The 16,969-nt window shown below is 47.8% G+C and overlaps 1 protein-coding gene across 1 annotated transcript in view; it reads right to left on the reverse strand.

Annotated features, from left to right (window-relative positions):
* The window catches only part of LOC8036709 (glutathione hydrolase-like YwrD proenzyme), a 134,441-nt gene that overhangs the window by 12,481 nt on the left and 104,991 nt on the right, over nucleotides 1–16,969 (reverse strand). The window contains exons 7-8 of the mRNA XM_042294693.1: nucleotides 14,565–14,739; nucleotides 24–186 (exon numbers count right to left, since the gene is read on the reverse strand). Of these exons, the coding sequence (XP_042150627.1) occupies nucleotides 24–186; nucleotides 14,565–14,739 (338 nt within the window). The remainder of the gene's footprint in view (nucleotides 1–23; nucleotides 187–14,564; nucleotides 14,740–16,969) is intronic.

The following is a 16,969-nucleotide window of genomic DNA, read 5'->3' on the forward strand; positions in this document are numbered from 1 at the left end:
AAAAAAAAATTGTGCTGACTTACGTGAACTGCGAAGCCGTGTTCTTCGACAATCGTGCACCCGAATAACTTGAAGTTGCTGTTGATGAAGGCGCAGGCGTTACCATGCTCGTCGACCGTGGTTAAGAACGTGGTGTGAAACTGAGGCGGAGCCAAAAGGTCTGAGGCCGCCACTTTGTCCATGGCTCTGCGAGACGAACGGGACGCGCACAGTTGGTTAACTCTGAAAATGTTGTCCCTAAAACTGTGTATTCCGCAGTGTCACCAAAACCCACACGTAACAAATTACAAGCAACAAGCTGCAGGGTTCGGTCAATAAAATCATACCCAGGGTCTTTCGGCCGGCATCAATACACTACACTATAGTAAGAAATAAGAAACTATGTCAGCATGTGACGCTAGTGGTGTGGATATAATGTGAAAGTTTGAAAACACGATGTTACATGGATCAAGAATGAGGAATAAAAACGAAATATATATTTATGCTTTAAGTTGACGTTTACTTAATCTTAGTTTCGTCGCAAGAAATGAAATTTTGGGCGCCTGTGGCAATTATTTCAGTAAAACCAACTTGTCAGCAAGAAAGAAAACAATAATGTCTTTCTTGTTGACATATTTGTTTTACTGAAATAAATACCACAAGCACCCATAATGTCATGTCTTGTTTTGGCGCAATTAAGACGACGTCGGCTCCTAGAGAAATCCCGTCTTCCACCCTTATCCCTTGGTCAAGGTAACGTCATGGTCTCTGACTTCCACATTCTGTACCCACCGCTAGCGTCACATTGTGACAGAGTTTCAGCTTTCTGCAATGCGTAGTAATCAATCGTACTGGCTGAAAACTGTTTTTTTTTTTTGTCCGAACCCCGTACTCCAAAAAAAAGAAAACTACATTGCCCTGTGAAACGAGGAAGAATCGATAATTTCACTTCTGCCTTTGTCAGACATTAGCTCGACTAAAAACAAATACATATGATACGATCAATGTGACTTCTGCTGCGGTATTATCTGTTATGTTTCTAAGGCCATGGAGTAATCGTAGTCGTTACGAATAAGCCTTTAGTACACATAGAACAGCTATTTACAATCAGGATGATTCCAGTGTCGGCAAACGGCAGAGAGAGAGAGAGAAAATCTTTATTTTAAAACAGCTCTTAGTTCGAGTCGTCGCTACCTAAGGAGCCTGGCTGGACCCCTGGCGGTGGTGCTGGGTCCGGATGACAGGATCCCTTTATGTGTTTGATGTGGGCCACCAGCAATTGCCACAGGGTCGGGCGGAGTTCCCGGGATGAAACGGTCCAGCTCTCCCAGGAATAAGGGATGGAAGGTGGGATGTGAGATCGGGTAAGAATGTGGGGGAAGCGAGGGCTCTAGGACATCCCCAGTAAGTGTGAAGGGCGTTGGGGTAACCACCGCATACCTGACACGCCGGTTTGCCCGACCTGTTTTCAATGTGGTGCTGTATGGCGTCGTTGGGTAGCGTAAGTGTCTGTGCCTGACGGATCAGGGCTGCGTCCTCTCTAGTGTGCGTGGGATAGTAAAGGAAGGAGAAGCCTGTTAACTTTGGCTTCTTTGAGCCGGGCGCGGCGTTGTTTCCGATGTTCGGCTCTAGCCTCTCTGGGACAGTAGGTCTCTGGCCACCTAGTAGGGTTGCTCGGTGTTAAATGGTCGCGAGCTAGGGCTTGAGCTCGTTCATTGCCCTCTATCCCCTGGTGACCCGGGATCCATTCGAGGAGGACCTGAAGGGTAGGATGTTTGTCCATGTATTTAGTGAGTGTTGTGCGAGTGTGATCTGGGAGTATATTTTGCGTGAAAGCTCGTAGCGCTCCCTGACAATTTGTGCGTATTGTGATGGTGTCAGTGTTGTGTGTATGTAGGCAAACGCCTTTTGTAATGGCCTGTATCTCGGCGGCGATAGAAGGTACTGCTGCGTGACTGCGGATAGTCTCGTTCCTCGGTCCAACCACAGCTGCGGTGGTCTTCTCTGGAGTATGTGCGGCGTTTACATAGTAGGTGTCGTTGTCAGGCGTGGCTAGATGGTTAGCACGTGCTTGTCGTCTGCCTTGGTGACTGTCCGCATTTATATTCTTGGTAACAGGTAAAACCTTCATGTTAGGGATAGAATCCCAGGATGGGGGTGCTGGCGGGATGTCTGGTAGGTGCTTAATGTCATATCCCAGATCTCGTAGAATGACCCGGCCTTGAGTAGACGTTGTTAATCGATGGTGTTGAGCTTCGTTATGGGTGTTAGTCTTTTCGTCTTGCGTGTTGTGGCATCGCGGCTGCTTCTATATCTGTGTTTTTGGCATACGGTGGGACTCCGAGCTGTACTCGCTGGCATGTACGTAACATGGCTTCGAGTTTCTTCTGCTGCGTATTGTTGAGGCGAATGTAGGGGTACGCGTACATGATTCTCGAGTAAATAGTTGCCGCCATGATTTTGCCGATTTCGCGTTCTTTAAGGCCCGACTTGCACTTAGTGATTCTGTTTATCATGTGTGCGATCTGATGTACCTGCTGCGTAGTGCGCTTCATCCGTTCTGTACTGCCTCCATCTTGTTGCCAATAAAGACCTAGAATTTTTATGACACGTCTCCTTGGGATGTGAAGTCCGTCAAGATGTAGCTTGATAAGGTTTCTGGTGGATTCAGCCATCTTGTGGGAGGAGTTGAGGACTACAATGCATTCGGATTTCTCCGGGGAGCAATGTAGGCCAATACTTCATGCATGTGCTGAAATGATGTTGAGGCCCTCTTGCACGGTCGATTCTTGCTCTTCGGCGTTTCCTTTGGTACACCAGAGAGTGATGTCGTCCGCGTAGACGGCATGGTGAAGGTTTGAGACCTGATTGAGCTTGTGAGGAAGGTTCTTCATGCCGAGATTAAAGAGCGTCGGCGAGAGTACCGCACCCTGGGGTGTCCCACGATGTACTGGAAACGCATCGGATGGTTGGCTGTCCGGCCCCAGAATGCGGATAGTTCTGTCAGTGAGAAAATTCTCGATGTAATGAAGCATTCGTGATCCGGGGTTTGTCTCTGCCAAATTTTGTAAGATGGCGTTGTCAAGATAGTTGTACTGCGCTGGGTGTAGCATAGACTTCTTCGTGTATCATCAGGGCCACGTCCTGGGTACTGACGTGTTTCCGAAAGCCTATGAGAGTGTGAGCCAGTTGATCCGTGTACTCGAGATGCCATTCTAGTCTTGTGAGGGCCATTTTCTCCATGAGTTTGCCTACGGATGACGTCATGGAGATAGGGCGTAAGTTCCCTGGGTTGTTGAGTGTTTTTCCCGGCTTGGGCAGCATGGTTACATGCGCTTCCTTCCATGCGAGCGGTATTTGGCCAGTCTCCCATACTCGGTTGATGATCTTTAGAAGTTCTGTTTGGTGGTTGTCCGGTAGATTTCGTAGGATGCCATATGTGATTTTGTCAGGTCCCGGGGCAGTGTTGCGCCGTAGCAGCATATGAAGTTCCGCTTGGGTAAATGAAGAGTTTATGCCCGTGTCCTCTGAAGTATTCGCAGCTGGAATGTCGATGGGATGTGGGTCAAAAGCTGGATAGAAAGTGTCCCGGACTCCTTGATCAAATCTTTCATCGTACAGCCTGTCTGTAGCTGGTAGCGTTGCAGGGCGTGTCGTGGCTTCGGGTGGCCAAGCAATGCTCGAAACATGTGTCACACCCTTGCGGTGTGCAGTTGCCCGTTCATTTCGTCACATAATTGGTTCCAATATTGCATTGCTAAGTGTTCTGCGTATTGTTGACTTTGTTGTGTAATCTCGTATATTCTTTGTTGTATGTCCCGGTTATGCTTGTTCTTTTTCCACCGTTAAATTAAGCATCGTCGTTTAGTCCAAAGGGCTAGAAGATAGTTGTCGATATGGCGATGGTCTTCAGTTTTGCATATCGTCTTCGTATGCTTCTGGATAGTAGTGAGGAATGAGTCACGTCCATTCCTCCGGGTCGTCGACGGGATCATTGCAGTCCTCAAGTTCCCTGCGGGCTTTAAGCCAGTTCACGATTTTTGTCCGGTTGTAGTTGGCAATCGGTGCTCCACGTTTCTTACGCAATTGGATTTGGATCTCCAGGATATAATGGTCACTTCCCAGAGAATCTTGGGTGTTTTCCCATGTCGCCGGGAGATGGCTCCTGATCCACGTGAGATCGGGTATTGTATCTTGTTCTTGTGCCGTGCCGATTCTTGTAGCTTGGGTAGTATCGTTCAGCAGCGCGAAGTGCTGATTGCTTGTGAGGTTGTCTAATTTGCGGCCTAGTGAAGTTGTTTGAGTATATCCCCATGCGGCGTGGTGGCTGTTAAAGTCTCCCAACAGAAGTGTGGAACGCTGCCTGCTGGGCCTGGCTTGTATAGATCTGAGTTGTGCCACGGTGAAGTCCTGTTGATTTGGAATCCAGTAACAGTTGACAATATCGAGCGTGTGTTGGACGATGTCTGACCGTGTAGCAACGTGCTCCGCGGTGTGGGTATTGATGTGTGCCGTCTCTATTTCGATGGTTGCAATGGATTTTCTCACGTATGTGGTTGTCATGGTTGGGATGTTAGGTACGATCGTGCCTCTTTGCTTTTGACGGATACTTGGTTCAACAAAGTGTTTGTACCACGTATTGGGGACATTCCCCTAGTTTCCTGGAGTACGATGATATCGGGCTCAGTCGCCGTGAGAATCATATGTTGCAGCAAGTGCTCCTTCTTTCGACGCAAGCCTCTGCAGTTCCATTGCCAGGTTATGAGTGTTTGTGGTACTGTTGTGTGCTGAGGTGGTGTCGCTTGTGTAGGGTTAGTTGTCATTCTGGTGTTCTACGGGCTGTATCGCGGGGCGTTTATGTGGTTGCGCCTTCTCTTCTAGGGCCTGTATACGACTTTGAAGTGCCTCAAATTGTTGTGTGTAAGGGGCAAGTGTTTTGCTTAAGACGTGTGTAAGCTGCTCCCTGATTATGCGTTCAAGAGTCTGCTCTACTGTTTGCTGCATTATCTGTTTGAGCTGGGCGGTGAAAGTTTCAGAGGAGAGAAGAGATGGAGGTGGGCGGGAGGGAGTGCGTATTGGGTTGACAGGTGGGAGAGCTGGACCACTCACAGGATCTGTCGCTGTTGACTGCGACGAATGGGGTTCGATGACCGGCAGGGGTGGCCATTCCTTCAGCAAAGTTTCAAATATTGGGGTCTCCGTTACTCATTCTTGAGAGTTGTTGCGGGTACGCCGGAATGGTGCCCACGCCACCCGGGCGGCTGGTTTTTCCCGTGATCGATTCATGGCTTCGGCGAACGTAACTTTAGGTTTTAAAAGTGGTAGTATCTTTTTCTTGGGGGTATGCCTGTCTTGCATGCCGCTGGTCCCGCTCTAGCTGTGATTGCGACTGAAGCTCCGACTCCTGCTTCTGCTTCGATGGTGAGATGCCAGCAGTGCGTAGCGATTGCTTGTGCAGGTCCGGCCAGTCTGTCAATGAGTCACGCTGGGGGGGGAGGGGGGGGGGGGGGTGACCGGAGTCGCTGTAGTCGGCGTGTTTCAGCTCTTCGCCCCGCGTTATTGTTAATTTCTGTTCTGCGAGGGCACTGAGGGTCTGTGGCAGCGTGTTCACCCTGACAGTTTATGCATTTGGTGTCACACTCGTGGGGGGTCTCGGACGGGATCTGAGAGGGCGGAAACTTTTGGCCGCAGTTGGCGCAGCACACATATTCAGTGCGGTTTGGGCACAAATCTGAGCGATGTTGCAGGCTAAAGCAGTAAAGACATAGCTTGTTCAGGGGTTTCGGTGGGTAAAGCTTGTAGACGCCGGAGGAAAAGATGGCATACCTCGGTATGGTAGGGCCTTGGACACAACACTCCCTCAGACTAATCACAGTCCGTACCGAGACACCAGCTTGCGTGCTCTCGAAAGGTATCGGCGTTACGCGCTTTCAGACGTTGTTCGGGCCAACGGAGAAGAGACAGTTGCTTTTAAATCTTGTTTTCCATGTTCCGCTGATATACTTTCCTCCTGTTCGGGAATGAACAGAGTATCTAACTCGGATTCCCCGGTGCCTGCAACTCGGTTTGATCGGCGAAGAAGTTGGTAGAGGTGTCGTTTCCAAACTCCATTCGGCACCTTGACCTTGTAATGCGCTCTCCCAAGACACTTCAGAATTGTGCCTGGACTCCCACTTCTCTTTGCATTTCGGCAGTCTCGCACCAAGACACCGTATCCTTCATAAAACTTTCTTTTTGGTTCTTTCTGAGCTTGAACCTCGGATAAATTCTCTGGGTGAAGGAGATCCAATCTTGTTCTAAGTCTTCGCTTGAACAACAGTTCTGATGGTGTGAAACCAGTGGATGTGTGTGGTGTGCAACGATAAGCCATCAAAACTCGGGAAAGTTTCGTTTGTAATGACCCTTCGGTCTGTTTTTGCAGTCCATGCTTGAGCACTTGTACTGCTCGTTCGGTTGCACCATTCAATTCAGGATGAAATGGAGCGAAAACGTCTGTTGTATTCCGTTTCCTCTTGGGAATTCTTCAAGAACTTCAGAATGGAAGTGTGGTCCATTGTCCGAGACAATAGTTCGCGGTAGTCCATGCTGTGCGAACAACTTCCGCAACACTTCCACGACTTTCTCCGAAATTGTGCTCGACAATATTTCCACTTCTAGCCACTTGGAAAAGGCGTCGGTGACAGCTAGAATCCCTTAGGAACGGGCCTGCAAAATTGATGCGTAGTCTTTCCCAGGGTCGTCCGGGTGTCGGCCAGTGGGAACACTCTTGAACTGGTTGGTTCCGAAATTTCTGACACAGAAAGCACTGTTCGACTGTTCTGACAATCTTATTGTCAATGTTGGGCCACAAAGCATGCAGTCTTGCCAGAGTGTTCATGTGCACAATGCCGTCATGTACCACATGAAGCTCGTGCAGTACTCTTCCTCATCGTGCTTCCGGAATAACAACTCTTTGGCCCCACAATAAGCATTCTTCCTCCACTGTAAGTTCCAACTTCCTCTTAAAGTATGCTTCCATATCTGGACTTACGTCCTCAGGCCATCCGGTCTGAGTGAATTTCAGTGCCTTGCTATACAGTTGGTCTTTCTCTCCTGCCCCTTGTAAAGTCTTGGTGTCCACTGGACACAGGTCTAACGGTCCCAAGTAGAAACTTGTGGCATAGTCGTTTGACCTTTTCTTGTCCATCAATTGGCAGGCGAGATAGGGCATCTGCGTTGAGATGTTCTTCTGATTTCTTGCAGACCAGTGAATATTGATATGCTGACAAAAGCATTGCCCAACGTTGCAATCTTGCAGCTGCTATTGTTGGAATGCCTTTCTTAGTTTCAAGGATGGTTGTCAACGGCTTGTTATCGGTCACCAAGATGAATTTACGTCCCCATATATAGTGATGAAATCTTTTTACTCAAAAGGCTATCGCTAGAGCTTCCTTCTCTTGTTGAGCATAGTTCTCCTCCGCTCGAGCAAGTGCCCTTGACGCATAAGCAATAGGACGCTCTGTCTTGTCCGGGTACACGTGCATTAACGCGGCTCCAACTCCAACTGGGGAAGCGTCGCAAGACAAAATTAGTGGTAGCTCAGCATCCTAGTAACCCAACACTGGGGCTCTACTCAAAATTCCCTTGAGTTCCTGGAATCTTCTGTCGCACTCTGGTGACCAGTTCCACGGCACGTCGTAATGCAGTAGAAGCGTGAGCGGCTTTAGTATCGTAGTCAACTTGGGCACGAAACGTCCGTTGTAGTTTCAAGTCCCAGGAACGATCGTAGCTCGCTCACATTTTTGGGAACCGGTGCTTCCTGTACAGCCTGTACATTTTCGCTCATTGTGCTTATTCCGGAACCGCTAACTGTATGTCCCAGGTAGTCCACCTTGTCTTGCATGAACAGGCACTTCTTTTTCACTAGACGAGGTCCACGATCTTTCATGCACGTTAGTACTTCGTGCAGTCTCTCTAAGTGCGTTGCATTGTCATCTGCGGTTACCAAAACGTCACCCAGGAAGACGCAGACACCTGGAATACCTCCCAATAATATCTCAATTTCTTTCTGGAAGATAGAAGGGGCTGAGGCGATCCCATAAGGCAGACGCTCGTACCTGTAGAGTTCCTTATACGTGTGTATGGTGACATACTGGCGAGACTTCTCATTCGACACCAGTTGCAAGTTGTCTTAAATCCAACTTTGTGAACTTCTGCCCACCGTTCAAAGTCGTGAACAAGTCATTGGTTGTTGGCAGAGAGTACTGGTCCACTTCAATTTAGGGATTTACCGTGAGCTTGTAGTCGCCACAAATCCGGACCTCTTTTTCTCCTTTTGGGATGTTGACTGTAGGCGTTGCCCACTCACTGTAGTTTATTGGCTCGATGACGTCTCTTTTCATAATGTCATCTAACTGCGCTTCGTTCAGATGCTGGAGTGCATAGGGAACTTTCCGACTTTTCATGAGCTTTGATTGGGCGTCTGGCTTCAGCTGCAGATTAATTTCAACTCCTTTGAAGCACCGTAGTTTCTCTATGAAAAGTTTTTGACACTCGGCCAGGATGCCTTCTAAGCAATGCGCATCTTTCACAGTATTCACCTGGAGTGCTGGCATCCATGTCTTGTGCAGCACTTCTATCCGATTTCTTCCCAACAGTGGTGGCATCTCTGCATTAACCACAACAGCGCTAGTGTCCAGGTCTTCTGGTTGCTCGTCGCATGGACATCAGCAGTCCCACAGACGTTCAACCTTTGTTCTGAGTAAGTCCGAAGCTTGGTTCTTCCGTTTTTCTTGCAGCCGCTTTGGAATCACTGTCACCGTAGCTCCGGTGTCCACCTCTATCTCCAGAGTCACATAATTATTAAAGACGTTTTTCTTGAGAGGTGGTACAGTCAGTAATTCCGCGTTTGTCCGCAGGACTAAATATTCTTCCGCTCTCTCTTCTTCTCTGAGCTGTTGCACCGCACCCTTTCTTTTCTTGGCTGGTCTCTTGCTTTTGCCTTTACCATGCTGATTCGACGTTTTCCCTCCTCTTTGCTGCACGCAGCTGTTTTTGCATGCTTTCCGCAGGTGACCCCTTTGTCGACATGTGTCGCAGTCGTAGCCTTTGTAGCGGCCAGTCTGAAGAGTGTGGTTGATTTTGAGACAACGCCAGCAGGCAGCGCTTGTGCTTACTATACTTCGTTTCACCCTATGTTGTACCGCAGCGAAGGCTAGAAGTGCGAGCTCATAGCGTTGGCAGCCACTCTTAAGTCACGAGAGCTTGTGCCGCCGAGATGTGCCCCAGAGCAAGGAGCTCGCGCTTGTAGCCTTTCCTGCGGTACATCGTAAGGTGAAACAGAGTATAGTTGTTTCACTTCATCTTCAGCGGTGGCGCGTGCATCATTGAGAATTTTCATTTGATCCTGAGCCGCTTCCGGTCCCGCTATCGATTCCACAGCTCGCGTCAGAGTGAGCTTTTCAATTGTTAGGCACTGCTTCTGGGCCATCGTGTGATTGAGACCACAAACAAATCAGTCACGTAGTTGCTCCTCGAGTTTGTCTCCAAATTGACAGGTGTCCGCCAGCCGTCTTAGTTCTGCCGGGGACGTGGTTGAGGGTTCACCTAATCTTTGATCCCGCTTTCCAAATTTGAAGCGTTCGGCTATCACTAACCGCCTTGGTGAGTAGAATCGACTTAGAAGTTGTACGAGCTCTTCATAAGTCCTCTTGCTCGGTTTCTCAGGAGACCATAGATCCCGAAGTCTGGGGTAAGTTTTCTGTCCGATGGCAGTGATCAAGACTGAAACCTTCGTCCTATCGGTCTTGATTTTCTCTTTTTGCAACTCGATATACTCTTGGAGGCGTTCCTCGTACTCGTCCCAGCTTGTCCCTTCCTCATCAGGTCCAGTCGAACGCAATAGGTCGTCCATGATGCAGACTCCCTGGTTCGATCGATTTTTGCCCTGGTAGATCAAGTCTAGGTTGACTCTTCGTCGCCACTTTGTTGTGTTTCTAAGGCCATAGTGTAATCGTAGTCGCTTTGAATAAACCTTCAGTACACATAACACAACTATTTATAATCAGGGTGATTCTAGTATCAGCAGACGGCAGCGTTCGGCAGGCTCGCTGGTTCGCGTCGGTCAGCTCGAGCTCACTTCTTCCTCGTCGTTCCGTGTGTCTACTCTTAGACGCAACATTACCAACATTAACATTAACAAATGTTAGAAAGATCAACATTTGGCAAACGTTCCCTTCTCGGTAAAGGTAAGCATTATTGGCAGAGGTTCCACTACTATTGGCTGACACTATGAGAAAAAGAGGATTATTAGTTCATAAGAATAATGGAAAGCCTGATTGGTCATTGCTTAGCAACGAGGTAAACCAGATATATTATTAGACAACTTAGGAAAATAAGTTCGCGATTAAAAAGCAATACTGAAAACCCTCGGTCTTTTATTGGTTATTGATATACGGATAAATATTTTTTTTTTATATTAATGATCAAAATCGTGCCATATTATTTGTTACAAGTATCTATATTTCACTGCAAAAAGTATTACTCCCTCTTGTTGTAACCATAGATATACACCTGATCCATTAATGTCCTTATAATAAAATTACGGTCACTGCGCAGGCGAGCCTTTTGCAAATTTACCATGAAGGTTTTGACCCCAGAGTGGAGCGAAAAGAGGGAACTCTTTTGCAGTGAAAGAGAAAGTAACAAAGACAGACAACGTCTCTTTAAAGGCATTTTATTGTCATTATAGGGACGCGTTAATAGAGACAAACAGAGTCCTTATAATGACATTTTTATTGCCACAACGTTCATCAGGATGTGCTCCAATAGTATAGATCCAACATCCGAATCCTTTTATTCAAATAGTGTGCCAATATGTCGAACCAACATTAGTGTACTGCCAGGTGCTATATTATCATCTTGGACGAAATGCAAGCGCCTCAAACTCGAATACCATGATGGTAAATGGGTTTTTGACGGAAAAGAGGTATTTAGTAATCATTACCACATTATGAATATAAAGACACCTGATTAAAAGTCGTCCATTGCAAGCCAAACTACCTTACTACAGTAGAAAGACAAGTCGGTGCATTTCAAGCAGATTGACCTTCCACTTGAAACCTTCCAGCACGATAACGAACTGTAGCGTTTTGAAGAAATAAGCATAAACACTAATTTCAGACGAAGTTCTATTGTTTCTTCCGTCGACAGACTCAAGGTTTTACTGGAGCACGCGTCGTCTCACATTGGGCGATCGGAATCAAGACGGATGTTTTCCACTCGTTGTTTTGAATCAGCGCCGACTACAGACCTCAAGTTCTGCGTGTCCAACCTGAGCCCCTGCCTCGGATCTCCTTCGAAATAAGTAGATTCAGTTTGAAGCCGGCCTGTGCGCGAAAATGTCTGGCTGGCGCACCTTACATGCTGGTCCTGTCCGATATGGTATACCTGTACGTGGGAAAACACTGGCGGCTCTTTACCCAAGGGTCTTAAACAGCAGCTAATTTTTCACGGAGATTTGCTCACGGCCCCATCGGAACCAGCAATTTTCGCGTGTGCTTCCCTACGCGCGATTATTGTCACGGGCCGACCCTTTTAGCGCGCGCACGCGATGTTGTTTCTACCGCCAAAATCGTTGTTTATAGTCAATATCGCCAGCCATTGTGTCGCCGCCGTCCGGGTGGTCGGGAATCGTGATGGTGCGTCGCGTCAACGCCACATTAGCGCGTTTTACCAGGTTCTCGTGAACTAGAGTTCACTGATCAATTTCTGACAGGAATCATCTCCTAGACGCCTTCTAATGGCTGTGCATGGGCGCCGCCATTACCGACCTTCAGTTTCTGTTTCCTCCCTTTCCGTTCGCTTCACTTTATCCTTACCACAGCAGGACAAATTGTCGCCACTTTAGGTGCCACTGTGTACTGAACAATGATAGGTATTTGTGGAGCCTCCTCAACGCCCGTTTCAGTGGCTCGGCACCTCAGAAGACAAGAGTAGGTCGGCAATGGCAGTTCTAGTGATTAAACACGTGCCAGGCTAGAACTGCCATTGCCGACCTTCTCTTGTCTGGCACGTGCTTAATTAAACAAGGAGAGCGAAAGGTCACAGTCGTCTGTTTCTTCTGAAAGAGCGAAACGTTCAAATAGGCCCCGTATAGGCCTCCTGCGCTGAAGCTTCGAACAAACTGTAGCGCCCTCATTTTGGGTAGTACAAGCTCACCTGTTTGGGACTCCCACTACGTATGGCACATTGGTTGAGCTTTTTTAATTCTGTCTGGTGCTGAAGAACTAAAAAACATCTTTGGACGCCAGAAATCGGCCAAACTCAACGCCGCAGGACAATCAAAAGTGCCCAATTCATGACACCACCACTAGGGTACGCGTCTCTTATCTCTGCGTAATTACGTCAAAACATCTATGTCGGGACGCTTTCATTCTTATCTTTCTTTGTCATGCCTACTTTGGAACGCGGGAAACGGCATCTCTTGGCTAACGCTCTTAACGTCTTAGCTTTCACGGCGTTCGAATGTTTGTTGTTTCTTTGTATTTTCATCGCGATCTCGCGCTCCACACCAGAGCAGGCACGCTTCTGTATGCGTGACAGTTTGAGACACTAAAGTTTGTACTACCCAAAACAAGGCCTAACAAGCCCCTTTTCGCAGCACCCCCTGGGCAACGCAGGAGGCCCATTAGCCCCATGGTTTTACTTCATGACGAAATCTCAAAGCGCTGCCCTGACATGCACAACTGCAGGGTTGGCATTTTTACAGATGCCTCAAGGCTTTCCAGAGTAGGAAATATACACGTCACAAAAGCCGCCGCATGATGCATTCATCATCGCAATTTGCAGGGTCAGATGTAGAAGCGTTAGAAGAAGGTGAACGGAGGCTAACGTCGTGGTCGTCGCGGCGCCAGAGATCGGTGACCGGCTAAGAACTCTGCGAAAATGCTTTACGGGAATTGATATCAGTCACCTGGTCAATCAGTTCCACTCGTTGTCTCGACTTCACTTACGCACGAATTTACGGAGGAACATTTTTAACATGGCGCACTTTGCTGCCGATGTCGGCGTCGCAGAGAGATGTCAGCTTCTCATAGTCGCAGTCTAGAAGTTTTTTTTGAGTGACACAAGGGACAATCACAAGGGAGTAGACATGGACAAGATAGACGGATAGACACGGACAGGGACCCGGGTTTACGTTGCAAAGTTATGCAGGTGTCCACGTTTGCGCGGAGTAGTTTCTGTGCGTCGATGTGAAAATTTAACGGTCGTGTCGCCGTCGAAGTGTTCAGCGTCCCCGCTTGGTCGATCTAGGCCTATAGTCGGTGACAGCTAGGTTAAGTGTGAATGTGAAGGTCCTTCCACCTCTTTCCAGTTTAGAAGAGCGAACGCTGGAGAGGAGGTCGCCTCCTCTCCAGCGTTCGCTCTACTGACGTAGAAAAAAGTGTGAAGTGCTTCCACTTTACTGAACCTGTCACCGACTATAGTGCCCGAAGAGACAGAAGGAAGCTTCGTCGGCGCCGATGGCTTCTCTTTGTTTGTTGTCTTTTCACACCTCACAAAAGCGACGTTGCAAAATCTTTGCGGTGTGAGCGTTTTTTTACAGTGATTTTTGTGGGGCGGCATGAAAACGCAGCGGTCATCGCCATCAATTCTCCGCGAGGTGCTCAAGCGACGCCACGGCCGTCCTGCCCCACCAGACTCAGTCTGCTTCTCTGCTGGCATTAATAAATTAATGATGCCTACTGAAGTTACGCACTGCAGTGTTGCCAAGTCCCGTCCTTGCGGCTAGTTTTCAAAGTCAGGCAAGCCACGGTATCCTCGCTCTACCACGCTCACACATCAAGGTGCCGTGGGACACGGTTATAATCGTGTTCTACCGTCACACTGTCTTCACGACACGGGGTAGAAAATATTTCGGCGCTCTTCGTACCGTAGAAATTATCGCACGCATTTTTTCCACCTTGCAACAATTTTGCACGCCACTCCCTAAGCAGCCAGCTTTGCTCCCTCCGCTTACGCCAGAAACCCATGTTGTCAACGGTGGCCATTTTGATGAGCGGTAGACGCACTATTTTATCGACAGCGAAGGTGTTTGGATCGGGCACATCATGCCTGTGAAGGGAGCATATACTCATGGGAACTGTACTAGTTAACGACGGAGCATGGGGAAAAAAATAAAATAGCTAGATGAATCCTCAAAACAGTGTTTCATCTTGTATTGTCTTTTCATTTATTGATGTTGTCTGGTCCTTTCCACGAAAGTTTAAAATATCAGTAGTAATACGCAGTAGTGAGGCCACCAGCAGGAAATCGAAAAGATGAAAATTAAAAGTACGTCGTAAGCACGCTCAGAGACATGTTCTAGGCAGCGTTCTACACCAGGTGTTACAAATGTTTGGCTCGAGGGATTCATAGCCGCCTCTACACCCGCTGGCGGTTACAAGAACGCACCAACGTGCTAGAGAGGGTGAGAATTGATATCCAACTATGAAGTCACCAGGACGAAATTGAGCGGACTACAACACGTGCCACAGAGTCATATTTCGTCTGGAACCAGACAACCCATGTGTCAATAATCGCAGATTTCACTGCACATTACTTACCTCTTCGTGTCAATAAAGGCACGCCTGTCCTCGGCATGCTTCTTGCAGGTCATGTTAATCACCGATGTCAGACTGTAGTGACCGGGGCTGGACAGGCAGCTTAGCCCGTCGGCGAAAGCTAGCCTCAGTGCTTCGATCAACAGGTGGTAATACTCGCCACTTGTTTTGCCATAGCCTGAAATGTGTGAAAAGGTTCAGTGACAAAAAAGGCAAGCGTTGCGGCACCATGTAAAGGACTGTCCAAACAGGACACAGCAAATGCCGTGCACAGCATAACAAATTCGCGCGTTGTCTTTTTTTTTTAAGCAAAACGTGAAACTTTCTGCGCGCGCGTTCATTCTCACTGTCGCCTCCTCCCCCTCTTTTATTTTTTTTTTTTGTTTGTCTTCGGGGAGGGTGGGGATGACCACAACAGCGGAGGTTCTGGCAACGGCCAGCAGAATGTGTGAGTGGCTGCTTGAACCACGTGACGGGCACGCTCCAAGCATGTGTCCAAGGACGCAGGTGGAGAGTAGCTTTCCGCCGGCAAAACAAACGTTTCAAAGCGGACCCGAACTGGAGGAAAACGTTTCCTTCTGGAACATAATATACTATACGCGGCACGTGCAGTGCCCCGTTGGACCTTAAAGGCTCAACTTTTTTACTATTTTTACGTATTTATTTATTTATTTATTTATTTATTTTTAATTTGCACCGAACTTGAGCGTTCTGAACGTTAGTGAACTTTTCTTTTCTCGAAGTTCGCCTTATTTTAAAAGTTATAGGCATATTTAAATTACGAAAACAAACAAAAAGTAACCTCCTTCACGCAGTGCATGTTGTTCGACAACGACACATTTCAAGCTTCCAATTTCATGTTTTAGGTTTCAAGCACATTTGACTCATTCTAGTATTGTGCATATTTTTTTGCTTCCACATCAGGCTTTCTCAATTGCACTTTTCTGTTTATTCTTACAATTAGAATAATGTGATTGATGGCTTCTGTTGCTCCATGTCGAACCGTACGATGGGGGGAGGGGGGGGGGGGGGCAGAGGCTATGTCAGGCATTGTGCCTTTATCTCTGCCTCCTCAGCGGAAACAACTCCGCGAAACAAATAAAGAAAAAAAAAAACTTTAACACTTCGAACGTCTTAGGTAATAGACCCTTTCCGAAATTCAGTGCCATCTGGTGGTTTGTAAAGCAGTTCAGGTTTTGCCATATCAATGGCGGAAATGAACTTGTATCGGCACCGTCACTTTCGCAAGCTAACGGCTCGCGAGGAATTGTCCAGTGTGAGTTCTTTCTCGATCACTTTCTGTTCTATGGTGACCAAGAACCTGCATTCGAAACAAAACTCCAACCCACTCAGATGCCTCAAGAAAATTCTATGCACCAAAGTGCTTTAAAGCCGATTGTGTGCCTCCCACAGATTGACTGAATCTGAGTTATTAGAAACAAACGCTTACGTAGCTCTTGTGTTCCATTCCTACGTCGCGTCGTACTGACCTTCCGAATGGCCTCGCAAGATCCGCTTAGGATCACATTCAACATCTTCCTTTATCAGTCACTAGAAGGCCGCCATTGGTATGGCACAAATGCCGTTCCACAGATGATGATAGTGATCAAAGTGGCCAGACTGAATTTCGGAAAGGGTCTATTTCAAGTTTGAAAGCCTGCCCTAACGTTTCAGCTTAAAGGAACCATGAAACGATTTCCCTTCTTTCGCTAAATTCTACTTATCCCTCCCTAACTTTAATAACTGAATAAACTTTCCGTAGTTCTTTCTATTTAAACTTTGTTCACGGCCGGACTGGAAGCGCGCGCTTTTGAAGAGAAAGAGAGCGCGCGCTTCTAGTCCAACCGTGGCTGAAACTGCAGCCAATGCCACAAGCACGACAGCCCGAGGTCGCTGCTTTGAAGCGTTCTTCCACAGAACTAGCACTCACGCGAAAAATACATGCATCAAAGCCATAAGCGCAGGCTAGCTCGTGCTTGTAGCTTTGGCAGCTGTCTCAACTTAAGGACGAACGGAGTATAAAGGCCTGTTCACACTTTTGCAACCGAGTAGGACCGAGAGAAACAAGACCGGTTTTTAAGCCTCTTGCGACGTCTTAGTACCGGACGCGCTGCTGCGAAACTGGTTCTAAGACTTCGTAAGAGGCTTAAAAACCGGTCTTGTCTCTCTCGGTCGTACTCGGTCACAAGAGTGTGAACGGGCCTTATTCACTGGATGCCGTATATGAGGGCGCTGTTTAAAGTGCATGCTCACAACGAGCTCACGTTATTAGGCTTCTAAGACCGGCATTCTTGATGGTGTGGAATGCACGTTACAAAAGAACTGTGGAAGCTCGCCTTCAGCACTCGCACAGCAGTCGCTCACACGGCTACGGCCGCCAGTGAATACTTTCATTGCGGAGGGCAAGT

This window comes from Ixodes scapularis, unplaced genomic scaffold (assembly GCF_016920785.2).
Source record: "Ixodes scapularis isolate PalLabHiFi unplaced genomic scaffold, ASM1692078v2 PGA_scaffold6__148_contigs__length_123643588, whole genome shotgun sequence".
Lineage (NCBI taxonomy): Eukaryota > Metazoa > Arthropoda > Arachnida > Ixodida > Ixodidae > Ixodes > Ixodes scapularis.